This window comes from Diabrotica virgifera, chromosome 5 (assembly GCF_917563875.1).
Source record: "Diabrotica virgifera virgifera chromosome 5, PGI_DIABVI_V3a".
In the NCBI taxonomy this organism is placed as follows: Eukaryota; Metazoa; Arthropoda; class Insecta; order Coleoptera; family Chrysomelidae; genus Diabrotica; species Diabrotica virgifera.
The window spans coordinates 234,949,148-234,970,042 of record NC_065447.1 but is presented as its reverse complement, the minus strand read 5'-3'; the positions used below and the strand labels follow the sequence as shown (position 1 = coordinate 234,970,042).

Genomic DNA, 20,895 nt, shown 5'->3' with positions numbered 1-20,895 from the left:
GTGCTGTTTCTAATTGCCTCTTGGATGATATTTTCGAACTCTAGGACTTTTCCTTCTATTTCTTCTGGATTGTTTATTACTGGCACTATGTTTATTCCTTCACTTACTAACCTTTTGTAGTTAGTCCACTTTATTTTCTTTTTTGTTCTTTTTGGCGGGTTTGTCTCTTCCCATGTTCCGATTTCTAATAGGATGGGGTGGTGGTCAGTTGATCCTTCGTCCAGCGTGATTAATTCTGATTGCAGTCCTAGGTTTTTGGCTACAACTAAGTCGATGTGTGTCGGAAGTGCGTTTCCTGGGTAGTGGGTAGGTTCTTCTGGGCCCATTGCCATTGTGTCTTCGTTGTTTTCTATGTATCTGTTTAGTAGTCGTCCATTCCTGTTCGTAGCTCTGTCGTTCCAGTTGGGGGATCTTGCATTCAGGTCTCCTATTATGATCGATGGTTCGGCGATGTTTAGGAACGCATCTAGGTCATCGTCCATTAAAGGGTCTTGTGGTCTTACGTAGGCTGATGTAATCCTTATTGCGCCTTGCCTCATGTTAACTTCTATTGTTGTGGCTTCCATGTTGACCAGTGGTGGAGTAGTGTAACTGGTGTGTCTAATACCCTTCTTTACGAGGATGGCCGTTCCTCCTGATCTTCTAGTGAGGTCGTTCCTATATACGTCGTATCCAGGAAACTTTAGGTTGAAGTTGTTGGTCAGTTTTGTTTCCTGAATTGCTACGATGTCCATCTCGTATCTGTTGGCGAGTTCATCTAGTATGTTCTGATTTGTGGTTATGCCGCCCGGGTTCCAGGAGCCTATCCTCAAGTATCCCCTCTCTGCCATTAGTTCTGTGCCTGCCTGGTGCTGAGTATCACCTCTTGGACTACCTTAGTCACGATGTTTGTGACCATCCTGACTAGGTACTCTTCATCTGGGAGGGTTGGTCGGTTGGACGGTGTGTTGTTCTGCGCTGGTTGGTCTCCCTGCGTGGCTTGCGCGTAGGATACCCCGGTTGCCTGCTGTCTTCGGTTTGGTGGTGGTCGCTGTTGTGACCTCTGTGGTGGAGGCCTCCCCCAGGTTGGGCACCTAGGACATCCTCTGTAGTTGGCTGGGTGGCTTCCATTGCAGTTGGCACACGTTGCCTTGACTTCTCTGGCTCTCTGGCACTGCTTTGAGTGGTGTTCTTCGCCGCACTTCACACATCTCGGGTCCTTGTGACACGAGTTCTGGGCGTGATGGTACCCTTGGCAGTTGAAGCACTGCGTCGGTCCTGCTGCCTTGTGTAGGTCCTCTACCACAACTTTCATGTGGCACAGGTTCGTTACCCGCTTTGCTTTTTCCACGTCTTCCTGATCCAGTGTCATGACAAACATGGGTAGTGGCCTCCTTTTCCCTACTCTCGTAGACATGTTACGTGCTGTGTGGCAGGTTATTCCATATTGGTTTGCCATGTCTTCTTGGATTGCCTTCTCGGTGGTATTCGTGGGCAATCCTCGTAACACTAATTTTGGTTTCCTGTCTTCGTCGAGTGGAAAGGCTATCCATTGTAGCCTCTTTTTCTCTTTGGCGGCGTATGCTTCTGCATATTCCTCCACTATCCTTGTCATCTTTCTGTAGTCATCCGGGCTTTTAGCCTGGATGAGCGTCTCTCTGCCACTTCTGGAGATTTTGTTTGTGGTGATGATGCCTTTGCCCTGGGCTATGGTAAGAATAGCCCCTGTCTCGCTGACACTCTGTAACTTAATTACAGGCGGTTTTCTGTATGGTGTTACCTGGTTTTCAGGTAACACGGCTTCTTCGGCGTCTTCTTCGTTTTGGTTTGTTTCCATTGACACTGTATCAGTTTGACTGGAAGCGGCAAGCGCGTCCCTATCTGTGCTCGTGGATGGCACTGGTTCTTCGGGGAGGGGTAGCTGTACCTGGGGAGCTAGTTTCATGGCTTTTTCTTGGTTGGACGTCCATGTGGCGTCTTCCTCGTCGGTTAGTGTCACCAGGGGTGGAAACTCTTCCTTTCTCTTTTTCCTCTGTTGGGTGGACGCCTCCTTCGTCGAGGTGGTAGCCTTCTGGCTGGGTGGTCGAGTCTGCTCGGTGGTCATCTTTTTGGTGGCAGGCTGCTCTACTGGTGGTTTTTTGTCCGTCTTTTCGGGGTTTTTCTTCTCCGGTTTCTTTGCGAGTTGTTTCTGGAGAGCTATCAACTCGTCGAATCTGGCATCCATCTTTTCGCTCATTCGTCGAATCTCCGTATTCAGCTCTTTGATCTCTGCCTTCTGTTGTGCGATCACCTCTTCATATTTTTTGTTGTTTGCATCAACGTTTGCTGCAAATTCTTTCATCAGGGTTCTGAGTCGGTTGATTTCTTCGTTGGCCCTTGTCAGCTCGTCTTCGCTGGCGGCATCCTCTTCAACCCGCTGACGTTTGGTAGTGCCCCCGCCTTCGGCGCCTGGGACGTCTTCGTCCATGTCCTCGACTTCCTGGGTGGCCTCGATGTTCTGGGAATCCTCGACTTCCTGGGTGGCTTCGGTGACGTTCTCGGTGGTCTCGACGTTCTGCGTGGAGTCCTTGCCTTTTGACTTCTTTTTTCTTATTCTACGATTTTGGATCGTAAAACCGTCTTTTCCATCTTCCTGGTCGCTCGAGTGGTCATCACTGCTCTCTTCAGGGTGCTGTAACAGGAGGGACTCTTTAGAGTCTGCATATCTTGGCGGGGAAAGCGCCTTGGATCTGGGGGGTGACCGAGATCTGACTCGTGTCATCTTTGGTTGGGAGCGGTAACCTAACTTTTAGAAGAAGCCTTTTTTTCAGCCGATTGGCCCGACACCACATCGACTTCAGGGTTGGCTCCCTGCACAACAGCGCGGTAGTTCTCGTACCTAGACAGAACTAGGTACGGGATCCTCTTGATTTTCTCAACTCTCTGACCTTAGGGGCCGGGGCTGCAAGATGTATTCTAAATAACTACACCTTGCAGTGTCGAGGCACAGTGTTTTAAACTGTACCCATTCCTAACGGAGGCACAGAGAGTATCCCGTAGCGGGCTCACGTCGAGCCCGCTATTGCTTATTCTGCTTTCCAACCCTTGTTTGCAATGTCTCAGAAAATTCAATGAAATCAAACTTCCTGAGTTTCACCACATCCAAGAGGTTGGCTTTTGCCTCTGCTTCCACGTCTTCGCGTCTAGCGAGAGCGAGCGCTCTAGTGTTGCTGTGCTTACATTCACAGCCGTACTAAGAAGTACGTTACACCAAAGCACTTCCCTCTCCTCGACTTGTTGCGCTGCTACTGCTGCTCGTCCGCACTCTGCACGTCTTGTCTCTTCGGCGGCTACCGAGAGACTTCTTATGATGCATAAGTTAGTGGAGTACACGGTTATTAGACTTTATTACGGTTGTCTAGTCCGACGGTGGTGGGGAGACTTATATTTTTGACTTTACGTCACAAGAGTTTACATTCCCATATTTTTAAATTATTTTCGATCATTGAATATGTATTATTGTGTATATATGTGTATTATTTGTGTTATTATGAAATGGTAAAACAGATAGTACACATTTTATCTTATACCAGGTGGTGAATCGTAAAAACGGCCATAGGAAACTCAATGTAAAATTCTGAATTGTTGAATTCCTGCTTCCCTAATTATTCTACATCAAAAGTCATGAGAGAATACTTGTAGAGAATCAAAATCTATATTAAAATCAAAAGTTAAAATTGTTCTACGATTTAAATGCATTCCAAAATTTTGAAAAATATGATACATTTGCCACAATAGGTATGCGTGTAAAAGTAAGGCCACACGTTACTATTTAACTGACAGTGCTCACACCATTGACTGAATAAAAAAATCTTTATTATTAATCCTTTCTCCGCAACTGAGGGTATCTTATCAACTGTATTGTTTTTAAACAATAGATGATAAAATAAAAATATTGACAGTTCAAAAATGTGAACATTATTGCATTGTGTGTGGCCTAAGTTTGGGCTGAAAACTAAAATGTATTACATTTTTACAAAATTTTGGAATATGTTTAATTACGTAGACCAAGTTTAACAGTTATTTCCAATACAGATTTCAATCCTCTTCAAATAGTTTCTAATGTCTTTTGATGTAAAATAATTATTAGGGAAGCTGGAATTCAACAGTTCAGAATTTTACATTGAGTTAATGCAAAACTTTGACGCATGTCAAAATTCTCAATGTGTTTTAATTGTATTCATTTTTTCCGAATCCTGAGAAAACTAATAAATATTTTTGAAAATTTTAAACTCAGAATGAAAGACTGCACTATTACCGAGGGCTGAAAGTCTCTGAAAACTTCTATAATGTTTATTTTAATAAGTTTCAGGGCTGAAAATAAAAGAGAAGTGTGATATTTAATTTCAAATATTTCATTCAATTGAATCTGCTTGTTTATTCTAAGGGGCTTTCCGCCCTCGGTAATAATGTAATCTTCCATCCTGCGTTTAAATTTTTCTAAAATACTTGGTTTTCTCAGGATTCGAAAAAAATCATATTACGATTCAAATGACAGTAAACTCTCGTGACGTAATCTCACCCTTAATGTTCATTGGTTAGTCGATTTAGGCAACCGTAGTAATGTCTAAGAACCGTGAGTGGAGTAAACTTGCCTGCGGTTGAACCAATTTCCAACAAGCATTACTGCGCGTTAAATTTGAATTACTCCTACGAGTTTAAAAACACAGTATAGTTTAAAAACAGGGCCCAGAGGTGAGAGCACGCCAAATAGAATTCTAGAATTCTATTTTAGTGACGTCACGTTGCCTAGCAACCGTCGATTCTCCCATTGTGAAATTCGATTTTGTGACGTCAGCAAAATAGAATTCTATTTGGCGTGCTCTGGGCCCAGGGTTATAATAGATCACGGTTCTTAGACATTTACTACGGTTGCCTACTCTGACTGTGGTGGGGAGACTTAAATGTTTGACTTGCGTCACAAGAGTACACAAGCCCATTTTTAAATTTGTTGCGTTAATGATATTCGATCTTTGAATGTGTATTATTGTGTATGTATGTGTAATATTCGTGTTGTTATTTTTATCTTATAATATATTTAGTTTACTTTATGTATTTGTATTTGAAATTTTGGTGTTGTTTCCCGTAAAAACTTACTTCTATCTAGTTATACATCGTACCTATTCATCATCATCATCATCATCAACCCGTACGCGTCCACTGCTGGACATAGGTCTCCCTCAGCCCTTTCCATCTTTCTCTGTTTTGTGCGGCTTGCATCCAGTTGCCGACAATACGTTTCAGATCGTCAGCCCATCTGGTTGGTGGTCGTCCTCTGCTCCGTAGTGCTTCTTCTCGTGGCCTCCACTCGACAATACGTTTTGTCCATCGGTTGTCTGACAATCTGGCGATGTGTCCTACCCAATTCCACTTGAGCGACGCGATTCTGTCGACGGCGTCCGCTGTTTTTGTTCTACGACGTATTTCTTCGTTTGGGATTCGGTCCCTCAGGGAGACACCCAACATCTGGCGCTCCATAGCCCTTTGAGTTATGCGAATCTTGTTCACTACCTTTTTTGTGAGTGTTAATGTTTCCGCTTCATAAGTGAGTACAGGCAATACACACTGGTCAAAGATTTTCCTTTTCAGGCATATGGGTAAGTCCGATTTAAATACATAGCTCAGTTTACCAAACGCTGCCCAGACTAATCCTATGCGACGTGGGAGCTCGCACGTCTGGTTATCTCTTCCCAATCGAATTTCATGTCCCAAATACTTATAAGATGCAGTCTGCTCAATATTCATTCCATCAAGAACAATATTACGATTTAGCACCAGATTAGTCATTATTTGCGTCTTGTTGATGTTAATCTTTAGTCCGACCTCTAAGGAAGCGTGATATAACTTGTTCAACATTATTATAGCATCATCCATACGATCGGCTATAAGGACGATGTCATCTGCGAATCTCAAATGACTGAGCTTCTCTCCATTTATGTTGATACCATATTCGTTCAGATCTGCCTTTATAAAACTGTGTTCTAAAAGGGTTGTGAACAGCTTTGGTGAGATGGTGTCTCCTTGCCGTACTCCTCGCTGTATACAGAATTTATTTGTTTGTTGATCAGATAGTCTTACGCTAGCCGTTGCGTTGTGGTAGATATATTTTATCATGTTAGTATAGCGATAATCTATTCGGCATTCTGTCAATGCTTTTAACATTTTCTGCTGGTTTATGGTATCGAACGCTTTCTCGTAGTCCACGAATATCAGTGCCAATGGTTTGTTGTATTCCGCAGACTTCTCGATCAAATTTTTTATTACCAGTAAGTGGCCGTTAGTGCTGTATCCGGATCTGAAGCCAGCTTGTTCTCTAGGCTGATAGAAGTCTAACTTAGCCTCCAGTCTCTTTTTGATAATTTTTGTGAAAAGTTTATATATGTGTGATAGCAGACTGATAGGACGGTAGTTTTTTAGATCTGTTATGTCACCTTTCTTGTGCAATAAAACAATGACTGCATTGTTCCATTGAGAAGGCGTTTTTCCTTGGTAAATGCATTCGGTGAACAGTTTGGCCAAAACCTGGATAATTTTATTTCCACCTTGTTTGATTGCCTCGATCACTACTCCGTCATCGCCAGGGGATTTATTATTTTTCATTTCTGAAAGTGTCTTTTTAACTTCGTATGGTGTTACTTCTGGCATTAATTCTGATCCTTGGTTTGTGATTCTGTCCAAAATCGTACCTATTGTAGGAGCTTAAATAAGAATACCTATATATTTTTATAAGGTAGATTAAAACGTTAAAATATCATTATGTATTAACATAATAATAATGTTGTTGAAATTTTACAGTGTCAGATACAAGCTGTAGTGTGGTCAAATGTATTCCCTATTATTTACATTTTTACAATAAATTATACAAGCAATACTAATTCACATAATTCTAGCTGACCCCTAAGGACGGTATGCGTTCAAAAGTTAATCCAGTACTGATGGAAATTGTGTATAAGCGACAAATTTTCAGTGTAGAATGGAGATTGAAGTTCTATATTTCCGTAAATATTGCATTAACCGTTGGATAAACGTGAACAACCGGTGCTGATTAATTTTAATTATCAAAATATCAACAGTTTTTCATAATTAGGTATTATAATCCACTAAACATCTTTATCTCACAACTATCTTTACTATTTTCCATACATCAAAGACATAAAAATACCGATATTTATTTTAACATTGCAATTAAAATTACTGTACTCTCGTGACATCATCACGGGCTTAGTCGGAGTAGGCAACCGTAGTAAATATCTAAGAATCGTGGTTATAATAGATACCAAAAACAATCTATACTTTATTTCACGTTAAATACGGAACATTGCGCTTATGGAGATCAGTGTTGCCAAACCTCTCGGGAATGGGTGGCTACTCGACTGCCGATATACGACTCATTATAATGAGTACGGCACGACATCAGCGCGCTTCTATCGTCCATAAGAAATACATGGGGCTATTTCCGCAATGTTATATTCTTAACGTGAAACGCTGTATAGCAGAATTTTGACCTTTGTATTGTCTTAATAAAAGACGGTTCAAAAGTCGATACGTTTTATAATAGTCGTTTCCCTTTTTACGACTTTTGAGTATCCTCAATTTATATATTAAACTAACATCTTTTGTTCCAGATTGAAAATGAGGTAGATACGAAAATGTAGCCTAGATGTCGTTAGTCACGTCATGTGCATAATCGATACGCTTTCGTTGAGAAAAGTAAAATCAGTTACCGAAATCTTTTATGCAATGTGGATAATCATCATCATAGTCTTCGTCGAAGAATCCGAGAGTGTATCTTTTCTGGTGCACAAGTATAGCACGCGCATCGTTAAGACAAAGTACGGACCGTTGAGAGGCATCATCATTCATATGCATCCATCGGTGGAAGCGTTCCTGGGCGTCCCCTACGCTACGCCCCCTGTTGGCAGTTTAAGGTAGGATAATTTTCAATTGTTACGTACATATTGCCTGTATACTAAAACGTTTTTGACAATTATTCAATTTGTAACATTCGAACTAACACAGGTAGTTATGGGGTTAATGTGTTACGAACATCCAGTTTAACTTTGTGTCGTGATATTGCAAGGAGTTGCTCTTTTTCTTTTTTTTTTTTTGGTATCGTTCCATTTTTTCGTATGGTTTCTATTCTGATTTCAAGATGTGGTTTACACCAAGTTAATATCGTGGGAGAGGCTGTGTAACGATACAAAAATTCTTTACCACCTTTATAGTATGCCTAGTATTGGCAGATCTATCAAAATAAATCAGCTGAAGTGGCTAGGCCACTTAGAGAGAATGAATGAGGCGGAACCGTCGAAACACACTTACAACCAGAGACCGGATGGAGTAGGGAGAAGAGGGAGGCGGCCCAGAGCACGATTTAAAGACCAGGTGGAAGACGACTTGCGAATGTTAGGAGTGCAAAATTGAAAAACCAAGGCGAAGGATAGTAAGGACTGGAAGCTGGTTCTGGAACAGGCCAAAACCCACTATGGGTTGTAAAGCCAATGATGATAGTCTTCGTCGAAGAATCCGAGAGTGTATCTTTTCTGGTGCACAAGTACAGCACGCACATCTTTGACACAGTACGGACCGTTGAAAGGCATCATCATTCATATGCATCCGTCGGTGGAAGCGTTCCTGGGAGTCCCTTATGCTACGCCCCCTGTTAGCAGTTTAAGGTAGGATAGTTTTCCATGGCCATATACTGACTATATACAAAACGTTTTGACAATTATTTAGTGTTATTTCTTATATAAATAAATGGGAAAATCCCAGAGGTTGGCTGTATACTATAGTTTAAAAAAGCTTACATTCTAGTCCAGTGACAAGTCTTTAAGCTGCACTAAACGAACCACCTTTATTTTTAAGAAGACAACATGTCTTCTTAAGATACGCTGCTAAACTGTATACTAACATCCGCAATCCTATCTGCCTGCTCCCACACACAAATCACATCTCCCATGACTGTAAAAAAATCGAGATATTTATACTTGAAAGAACTTATAACGAGTTATGGATATACTACTCCATATATTATAGCTTACCCAAAGAATGACACAAATCCCACCCTCATTAATATCTTTTCTCAAGAAGTTCTAACAAAATATGACGACTATAATAGTATAAGAGCTGTGAGACATTTTTTAGTAGGTATTTTAGGCAACCTGAAAATTTTTCAGGTGACTCTTCTATGATAGCCTAATACAAAAATGCCGGTCTGGCTGGAGGGTAGCGGTTATTTTCCCCAAAAATCCCCCCTAAAGTTAAAAAAGGGTAAAAATTGTTATTACAAAAAATATCATTGACGTGACTTTAAAGTAAATTTAAATATTCAAATATAAAGAAAATAAACAGGCCAGGCGATTTGAGGGCGATTTTAACTCTGCGAGATACTTGCCTGGGCGCCCCAGGATTATTTTCAGGCGATGCATCTGAACTTCAGAAGATTTCATCTGAATCTGTACATACTATTAACGAGTATAAAATATACAACTATACATGCAAAGCTATGTACATTCCTTCCGGACAGGGAAGTACAATTATTATTTTGACAGGGTATTTTTTAATATTAAAAATAAATATTCTAAAAAGACAGGTTTTTTTTTGTGAAATTTTCCAACTGCCATGTGATCGAACAAATTACGCGTGCATATAAATGAAAAGCGCTATAGGTAAGCAGGAGTGTGAGAAAGAGCGTATACCGATAGCTGTTTGCTTCCTCTGTTGTACCTGAGCGAGTCCGTTCGCTCGAGAAAAATCACGTGACCTGGCGATCCCATGTTGTTGTGCCTCGAAACGTCAGAGTAATTATTATATATTATAGTTTTTAAGTAACTTTTTCTTAATTAAAGGAAAATAATACGTACTATACAATAGATTTTGCAAATATGATAAAAAAGACAGATTTATTATTATAAAGATATAGGTAGAAAAATATAAAAGTATAAACTAAATTAATTCTGTGTCCGAATCTTTTACTTTTTCTTCAAACTCCTCATCTGAGCTTAAATATTCACTCTCTTCTTCTTCGTCAGACTCCCCTCGAGACTCAGATTCCTCTTCTACATGATCTGTAAATAGTTGTAATACGTATTTAGAATTAATTAAAAATTAATGACTGATTAATTAATTGAGTTGCTACATATTCTTTGTCCTTTTATACGGAGTCGAAGCCTGGACAATCACGGGCGCATCTGAAGATAGACTTGCCATTGTTGAGATGTTTTATCGAATAATGTAAAAAATATCATTGACGCAACACGTAACAAACACGGAAACATTAAGTAAGATAAAAAAAAAGGCAAAACAAATACTCAACACTATGAAGGAAAGAAAAATTAGTTACTTTGGTCATATACTAAGAAATAAAAAACGTGATGTAATTTACAATATAAGGAAAAGTATTAAGTATTAGTTATATAAGTAAGAATACGTATCAACTCAATTAATTAATCACTAATTAATTTTTAATTAATTCTAAATACATATTTACAACTATTTACAGATCAGGTAGAAGAGGAATCTGAGTCTCGAGGGGAGTCTGACGAAGAAGAAGAGAATGAATATTTATTTCGGCTCATTTTTCTTTCCTTTATAGTGTTGAGAATTTCTTTTGCCTTTTTCATTTTTCTTAATGTTTCCGTGTTTGTTACGTGTTGTGTTCATATTTTTTACATTATTCAATAACAGCACATCTTAAAAATGGCAAGTCTTTCTTCAGATGCGCCCGTGATTGTCCACGCTTCGACTCCGTATAAAAGGACAGAGAATACGTAGTAATTGAATTAAATTATCGCTAATTAATTTTTAATTAATTCTAAATACATATTACAACTATTTACAGATCATGTAGAAGAGGAATCTGAGTCTCGATGGGAGTCTGACGAAGAAGAAGACAGTGAATATTTAAGCTCAGATGAGGAGTTTGAAGAAGAAGTACAAGATTCGGATTCAGAATTAATTTAGTTTATACTTTTATACTTTTCTACCTATATATTTATAATAATAAATCTGTCTTTTTCTATCATATTTGCAAAATCTATTGTATAGTACTTATTATTTTCCTTTAATTAAGAAAAATTTACTTAAAAAACTATAATATATAATAATTACTCTAACGTTTCGACGCACAACAACATGGGATCGCTAGGTCACGTGATTTTTCTCGAGCGAACGGACTCGCTCAGGTACAACAGAGGACGCAAACAGCTATCGGTATACGCTCTTTCTCACACTGCTGCTTACCTATAGCGCTTTTCATTTTTATGTACGCGTAATTTGTTTGATCACATGGCAGTTGGAAAATTTCACCAAAATAACCTGTCTTTTTTAGAATAATTATTTTTAATATTAAAAAATACCCTGTCAAAATAATAATTGTACTTCCCTGTCCGGAAGAAATGTACATAGCTTTGCATGTATAGTTGTATATTTTATACTCGTTAATAGTATGTACAGATTCAGATGAAATCTTCTGAAGTTCAGATGCATCCCCTGAAAATAATCCTGGGGCGCCCATGCAAGTATCTTGCAGAGTTAAAATCGCCCTCAAATCGCCTGGCCTGTTTATTTTCTTTATATTTGAATATTTAAATTTACTTTAAAGTCACGTCAATGATATTTTGTGTAATAGCAATTTTTACCTTTTTTTTAACTTTGGGGGGATTTTTGGGGAAAATAACCGCTACCCTCCAGCCAGACCGGCATTTTTGTATTAGGCTATCATGGAAGAGTCACCTGAAAAATTTTCAGGTTGCCTAAAATACCTACTCAAAAATGTCTCACAGCTCTTGGACCATAAAGATTTTCACTGACGCTTCAATAAACGAGACATGGCAGAAAAATTTTGTTTCGATCCAGAGAACCTACCACAGTTCGCTCTCATGATTTTAAAAGGATGAAATGCGTATAAGCGAATGTGGTATGAATGTGGAATGAGCTTTGGTCCAATATTTGGATATATTTTCCTCTTCCCATATCCTCTTGAGGGTCTAGGACATTTCGGCGTCGCCGTTTCGGCGTGGCCATTTCGGCGTGGCCGTTTGGGCGTAGAGCCGTTTCGGCGTAGGCCGTTTCGGCGTCGGCCATTTCGGCGTCAGAGATTTTATTTTAGTTGACTAAATACCTACATTGGAGTCTATTAGTAAGACATTAGATTATACCTACGTTACTTTTTTAGAAATTTAAGAGGCTCTTGATTTATATCTATACCACACTAAAAAAATATATTAAATGTTATTTTTTCCAACTTTTGTAAATGTAAGCTATTTAATTGCACATAATTAATTAAAAAATTAATATATTATATATATTATATATTATACAGTACAATTTTCAAAGGAGGAAGACCTAACCCTTCGGTCCAAACCTAACTTTCGGGTATTATTTTACATCTTCTAAAATTAAAATGTCGAAAATTGTTCTCCTGACTCTACATTTTTTGTTAAAGAAAATTTCAGACTATCATACATTAACAACTATTTTTTTTCTCTCTCACTTTGCCAAAGTATCTGTCGCCGAATCAGCCGGCGCCGAATCGGCGGGCGCCGAATCGGCGGGCGCCGAACCGGCAGGCGCCGAAACGCCGACGCCGAATCGCTGGCGCCGAATCGCCGGCGCCGAAACGGGCCATCCCCATGTAGGGTTATAAAAATATACATTCTGCAAATATTTTTGCTTAAAAAAGATATTTTAACAATATTAAAATTCTCCGTCTATATACCATATAATGTATGTCTAATTAAAGTTGAAAAATGTCAGTTATCATCTAATTAGCTCTGGGACAATTAAGAGAACAGCAATTATTATTAATATGCATTAATAAAAAATCCAATATAGGTATTTGCAGAATAAAATATAACAAAATGTTTATAAAAGAAATATATTTAGTTTATTTTTCTACTTGACCATTAATGTTAAAATTGTGTGACCAATGAACTCCAATGTATTTAAATAACTATATTAAAAGATTTTTTTCCAAAAAATTGCCTGACCAATAAACCTCAATGTAGATATTTAGTCAACTAAAATAAAATTTCTGACGCCGAAACGGCCTACGCCGAAACGGCCTACGCCGAAACGGCTCTACGCCCAAACGGCCACGCCGAATTGGCACGCCGAAACGGCGACGCCGAAACGTCCCATTCCGTCCTCTTGATAAGGCTATACCTCCTTTTTTGTAGTTCTTCCCCTCCATTATTTATCATTTCCGCAGCTATTTAATTTTCTCCCAGTCTTATGTTATTTTTGAGCCCATTAATTATAGTTCTATAGTACTTTAGACATACTTCTACATTATCCGTTATATTTTCTACATTATTGATTATCTCCACATCCTACCACCCTGATCCTCCACCCTTTTTCCTTATTCATTCATTTTCGGGCGGTTTGGGGTTGAGTCTCTTGGGTTATCAGTCTCATCAAGTGTTTTAGTCTTATTCTCGTTCGTACATAACAACAAAATTTCTTCAGCCAAACGAAATATATCATCACTCTCCAATTTTGTCAGGTTTATCTGTACTCAACAAATTAGATCAAATTATCAGTCGTCAAAACACTCACACATTAATCTTAGATTTTAACTATTTAGAATGGGAAATAAGCCACAATATTATTAAAAAATGATTTTTATTAACGTTTCGACGCCCAAATCGGGTGCCGTTGTCAAAATACAAAATACTATTAATATAAACAAAAATGTTGTTGCTTAGTAAAAAAATTCTTCTAATAATTTATTTAATTTGACTCATTTATATCGGCAATTCAGATACATATGATACATTTTAAAGTAGAAGACTTTAAAATGATATTGCCAATATTTATGAGTTGCGTTCCTGGGACGACTTTACTGAAAGATAGTTCATTCGATTACATGAAATCAACCCCAACTCAAGAATATCCGTCACAAAAAATCATAGCATGTGATCTGTCTTTAAAAAGACAACCACATGCAACGGTGACATTAAAATTCTCGCGTTAGAGATCTCATAGTAAATCACGAGGGAAAATTCAGTGGAGAGATTCAAGTATAGTCCTGAAAGAAACAGACAGTAAAAAGAGAAAAATCAAAGAAGCGGCTCTAATTATGCTAAACGAAACCAATTGTGTCGCAAATTCCTCGGTGGAATGCAGTAGGATGTGGATACCCATACTGAAAGAGGAAGTCAATAGAAAGAAAATACCACAATTAGTAAGTCAATAGTCGAGTTAGTACATATTTTATATTTTAGTATTACTTATATACCCATGTATTATTGATATTATTTATAATTTAAACAAAATTATAGTAAAGTCAGATTTTGGTATTAATTTTGAGAGTAAATTAAATGTAAGACCAAATACTTACGATGTCGGGATAGTATCACGAGGTTTTTCCTGGTTTTCCCTCGTGATTTACTATGAGATCTCTAACGCGAGAATTTTAATGTCACCGTTGCATGTGGTTGTCTTTTTAAAGACAGATCACATGCTATGATTTTTTGTGACGGATATTCTTGAGTTGGGGTTGATTTCATGTAATCGAATGAACTATCTTTCAGTAAAGTCGTCCCAGGAACGCAACTCATAAATATTGGCAATATCATTTTAAAGTCTTCTACTTTAAAATGTATCATATGTATCTGAATTGCCGATATAAATGAGTCAAATTAAATAAATTATTAGAAGAATTTTTTTACTAAGCAACAACATTTTTGTTTATATTAATAGTATTTTGTATTTTGACAACGGCACCCGATTTGGGCGTCGAAACGTTAATAAAAATCATTTTTTAATAATATTGTGGCTTATTTCCCATTCTAAATAGTTAAAATTGTAAAAATGCCACAAGAAAATAGCTTCAGAACAACATTAATCTTAGATGTTTTACACTGATATCTTAGATGTTTTACGTAAAAGGCCTTTTTAATAATTCTAATTAATTAAAGCTAATGTATTGCTGACTGCATAACTCCTAGTACCTATTTATCTTTTTGTCATGTTTATTGTTCATATATTATTTTTTAATCATCAAATATTTCACAATTTTCTACATTTAGGTTCGAATATTTCTAATACCAATATATGGATATTTAATAGTGTTTTATTTTTAAAATCAACATAAACTTTAAATTCGTTGGCTGAAGTAACAAAACAGTTCATAACGTCGCATTGACAGTCTGTCTCTGATATACTTCTAAAGTTCCTTTACCTTTAGTTCAGTTGACACTCAATTCTCAATATGTGAGGTTCATCCCTCTCATATCACATCCACGTGGGTTAGAGTCCTGTGTTGCCTGGGTAATATCCAGGAATATTTGCAACATTCATCGATTTTACCCATAACTTTTTGGTGGCTCACGCATGCGTGCTATTGTTAGTATGGCCTCTGTCAATTCTTAACCTTAGTCAACTTTTACAACATATCATTTTAGGGCTTAACACTGACGATGGATTACTTGTTAATCCGAAAACGTTTTGTTTTGTGATGTAATCCTTATTGGGGTCTTTTAAATATCCCTTTTACAAAGGATCCTGTATTTTTTGTGATTTATGGTATAAAGCCAGATACAAGAATTTTATTTTCCTCGTAGATTTTCATTTATTATACTTTTAATCTCTTCTTCCCTAGACAGTTCTATTATTATGTAATCATACTCTATACGGAAATTTTCATTCTCATCTGTATTTTGCTTATTCAGTAGATCAGTAAAATATCTTTTCCAACCGGGAGATATTAACAGAACTTCAACCACGATTTTCTAAGTCCTGCCCTTTGCAATACTGGAAGGTTAGAAAAGGTACTTACAATTTATGGAAAAATCCACGGGTTTCCTGTGACATTTTCCTGTGAAAATTAGATTTTCTATGAGGAAACAAATGGGGAGTTGCGATGAATTTCTGAGTCCTGCCATATCCATAGAATGACAGGATACTATCAATTTTATGAAGAAAATTTTTTCGACAGGAGGGTTGCAAAAGGACTAAGGGAGTATATGGATATACGAACATGTAATGAAAATAATGAAATTTTCATAATTTTCTGACTCCTGCCAACTTAATAAATTCAACATAATTATTTGAAAATTATCGAAAAAAATGTTGGCATGACGTCTCCTAATGTTTAACTGAACTTGTCTCATGGAAAATTCTGTGGAAAATTTTCACCCTGGTTCCGTGATTTTCTGAGTCATAAAATAAATTTTATTATAAAATAAATAATTTAAGTAGACATTATTCAAAATGGTAGGATGTTTAGTTACACCTTTTTTTGTTAAACATAGGTAAAAAATGTGTAAGGAAATTCGTGGAAAGTTACACGATTTTCTGAGTCATGCAAAATTATTGCAGGTTGTTATACAAACATATTCATATCACCACAATGGCCTGTCATGCCATGTCAGGTATGCTTAAAAACACTAATCTAAAACCGTTTACGACGTGGCAGGATAACCGCAAAGATATTTAATATAATACATAAAAATTAATTTTTATATCATTAAAAGAATCGTACGGTATTAAATATTATTTTCCTAAGTAATGTCTCGGATTTTTACACACCTTTGAAATCGAATACCAAACTGTAACATATTTATTTTAAGCGATTAGAGATTAGATCATATTTGTATCTAAGCAAACGTAATAAACGTAATAGGAAGAAAATTAATGATTTTACAATTAATTGGTTATAGTAGGGATTGTACCTATTATACAGGGTGTCCAGAAACACTTCTAACAATCGAAGTCCGGAGATTCCTCAGATAATGTTAAGAAAATTTGACTCAATTCACCTCGTCCGAAAATGCTTCCCAAGGAAGCTAGAGCTCTTTAAAGATGGCGTATTCTAATTAGATTTTTTTAATAGCTCCAGAACAGTTCTATTTAGAAAAACGAAAACTGGTACACCTATTTATTTTCCAGAGATAAATCGATTTCATCATTTGTCAATTTTTAGTACCGGTCATAGGCGTCCGTTTAGGGTAAGGAAATGGATATTTTAGCCCATAACTTTTCTGTGTCTAACTTTTAAGCATTTTTGACACTGGATTATTAAACTATGGGGTATTCTTGTACTAAAAGGTACTCTTGCTTTAAGTCGGTAGGATACGCCGTGTTCTAGAAAAATCGATTTGAAAAATTTTTCGGTTTTTGAATTTGAAAAAAAAAAAATTAAAAAAAACTATTTAGAAAAACCATTTAGAAAATCGAAAACTATTACGTTTATTTCTCTTCCAGAGATGAATATTTTATCAATTGTGAATTTCTAGTATCGGTCATAGGCGTCCGTCTTGGGTAGATCAACGAAATCTCATAACTTACTTTAATTTTTAAGCAGTTTTGACAGTAGAGTATTAAATTATGAGGCATTCTAGTATTAAAAGTTACTCTTGCTTTAAGTCGGTAAATACACCGTTTTTTTTCATTTTTTTCAAATTTTTCTTAAATTCAAAATACGAAAAATTTTGAAATTGTTTTTTCTAGAAAACGGTGCATCCTACCGACTTACAGCAAGAGTACCGTTTAGTACTAGAATACCTCACAATTTAATAATTTAGTGTGAAAAATGCTTAAAAGTTTAAGACAAAAAAGTTATCCGATAAAATAACCGTTGCCCTACCCAAAACGGACTCTTATGACCGGTACTAGAGATTTGCAGTTGATGGAATCGATTTATATCTTGAAGATAAAAAGACGGACCAGTTTTTGTCTATCGAAATGGAAGCGTTCTGGAGATAAAAAAAATCTAATTACAAGGCGCCATCTTCAAACAGCTCTAGCTCCCTTAGGAAACATTTTTGGATTATGTGAATTGTGTTAAATTGTTTTAAAATTATCTTAGGAATCGTAAAATTATATACAGGGTGTTCCATTAAAAAAACATAAGTTTGTGTCACCCTGTCAATACGGGTAACCCTGTATATTAGAAAATATTTTTAAATTATGATCCTCTCTTTGCTCCACGTTTTACCTAAATAAGTTTTTTTCGTATCTCTTGCGACCAACGAGTAATTGGACTTTGTCACACTAATGCCCCACCCTGTATACGAAATAACTATAAAACCATCCTGCCTCTTTGTAAATAGACTTATGTTAAGATCCTTGAAACATATGCAAAATGGCATGACTAAGAACATCGTGGAATTTTTCACGAATTTTCTTACAAATCTAGGACTCCTGCCGTCTTACAAGAACTGTTTAACCTTCCTGCCGAGTACCGAAAAAGTATTGATTGTATTTGAATATTATAACTTTTTACAGGCAGGACTCAGAAAATCACCGAATCAGGGTAAAAATTTTGCGCATAATTTTCCAAGGGACAAGTATACTTAAACAGTAGGAGACGTCATGCCAACATTTTTTTTTATCGTTTTGAAATAAATATGTTTAATTTATTTAGTTGGCAGGACCCAGAAAATCATGAAAATTTCGTTATTTTCCTTACACCTTGGTATACATTACATATATACTGCGTTAGTCCGTTTGCAACCCTCCTGCCCAAAAAATTTTCTTCATAAAATCCATAGTATCCTGTCATTCTACGGATATGGCAGGACTCAGAAATTCATCGCAAAACCCTATTTTTATTTTTTGGGAAAATCTAATTTTTACAGGAAAATGTCACAGGAAATTTGTGGATATTTCCACAAATTGTAAGTACCTCGTCTACCCTTCCACTATTGCAAAGGGCAGGACTTAGAAAATCGTGGCTGAACTTCTGTATAATATCTCCCGGTCTAATACCGATCACTGTTTCGCTTTCACTCGTGAGTGTTCCATCTTCTTTTTTCATGTATGAATTTTAATTCTGGTATCCCCTTTCATAATTTCTTGATAAAACAATGGAATTTCTTTTTTTCTGAAATTTTTCCTCTAGTTCTTGTATTATTTTGACACCACAGATTCTTTTTCGCAAAAATTGTGGGAGTGACTGCTGTGTTTAAAAAAATCGATTTAAAACTTGTTTTAAATTCCTAAAGTCCTTTCAGATATTCTTCCAGGAAATATTTACCTTCATGAAAATTAAAATTCGATCCAATTCATCTGATCAAAATAATCCTTTATTTTCCAAAATAATTCTTATCCAACAAGTTCCGGTTAATTGATTTGAATTTGAATTACTGGATGTAGATGTATAAGTTTGATTAAATGTGCTGAATGGTCTCAATTCTCGGATAATCTAAGCCAGTTATAGCTGCAGATTATACCGACTATGGGTATTACAAATAAACCCGAGAATTGAATAAACCAGTAAATTTAATCAGGTCATTTGAGGACGATGAGTTGTACACTTATTGAAATTAATTACTGATACGGGAATAACGTAATAAATATTAATGGTATATTACTGGTATACTAGCTTCAATTAAACAATTGACAGCTCTAATTTCGGATTGATTTAAATACCCCCTATTAATATTTAACGCCGATTATTCAGTGTTTAAGCGGAGGCATTAATGAGTAACAACAAGTTTGATCTATAACTCTGACAATGGAAAGGGTGGTTCATTTTTAAGAACCGATTTTAAAACTGCCAACTGTTGGAAAATTCCACAATTTCAACAGCGGCTTCGTTGGGATTGGAAGGGGGAAGGATATAAAAGCCAAACTTAATAATGCTCAAAGAATTGACGATAAAATTATAATAGCTCGAGAGTATGAAGATGCAAATAAACAGGTAAGAAAGAGCGCCAGAAGAGACAAAAAAAAGGATAGAGAAAATGACCCGGTTATCAGAAGAGGCAGCTGAAACAAACAATCTGAGAGAGCTATATAAAACCACTAAACGTCTTGCAAAAAAAACAGAGAAGAGCAAATACGAAGATGGCAAGAGTACTACAGAGAATTTGTGACAAAAGAAGAAAATGATACGTAAGTATTAACAACATGATAATGACGTAGAACCGAATGAAAACTATCTAAGGATAAATGAGGAGACACCTACAAAGAAAGAAATAACGGAAGCAATCTGAGAAACAATAAGGCAGCGGGAACTAACGATATCCCAATAGAATTGTGTAAAGCGAACACTGAAGAAATCGTAGAGCTAATAACACCATTATGCAGGTATTTGGACTGAAGATCACCTACCCCGAGAATGGAATAATGTGATTATAATGAAGCTCCTTAAAAAAGTGGTGTACAATTCAGCAAAAATTGGAGGAAAATAACGCCGTTATGTTCCATAAATAAAATATTAGTAAATAATAATAATATAACATCATTATACGTCAGAGAATCAACAACGTAATTGATAAAAGTCTCAGAAATGAAAAAGCTGTTTTCAAAAGGGGAAGATCCTGTATCGACCAAATTTTGACGGCAAGAATCATCGTAGGGGAAACCACAGAGATAACGCAGCATTGATGATGACTTTTATAGACTTTGCCAAAACCTTTGACAGTACAAAACATCGAGTCCTATGGAAAATCTTAAATCTAAATTGAATACTGCCTAAGGTTGTCAGAATAATCAAAATGATGTATCAACAAACAACATGTCAAGTATTACATAAAGGGCAAATGACAGATAAAATATAAATAGAAGTAGGATTAAAACAAGGTTGCATACTGTCACCAATGCTCTTTAATATATATGCTTTAATCACATATTGGGAAAATCAATAGAAACAAAAAATGGAAACCAGTAAATTTAATCAGGTCATTTGAGGACGGTGAGTTGTACACTTATTGAAATTAATTACTAATACAACAATAACGTAATAAATATTAATGGTATATTAGTGGTATACTAGCTACAATTAAACAATTGACACCACTAATTTAATATTGATTTAAATACCCCCTATTAATATTTAGCGCGGATTATTCAGTGTTTAAGCGGAGGAATTAATGATTAACAACAAAAGATAAAAAAGATCAAGGCAGGTTTTTTTTATATTTGATT

The 20,895-nt window shown here is 36.5% G+C and overlaps 1 protein-coding gene across 6 annotated transcripts in view; it reads left to right on the top strand.

Moving 5' to 3' along the window:
* LOC114337069 (neuroligin-1-like) overlaps positions 1–20,895 on the top strand; it is a 616,817-nt gene that overhangs the window by 271,012 nt on the left and 324,910 nt on the right. For all 6 annotated transcript variants that reach the window (XM_050650872.1, XM_050650874.1, XM_050650876.1 and 3 more), the window contains exon 2: positions 7,644–7,946. In XM_050650872.1, coding sequence (XP_050506829.1) covers positions 7,696–7,946 — 251 coding nt within the window. In that variant the 5' untranslated portion in view covers positions 7,644–7,695. The remainder of the gene's footprint in view (positions 1–7,643; positions 7,947–20,895) is intronic.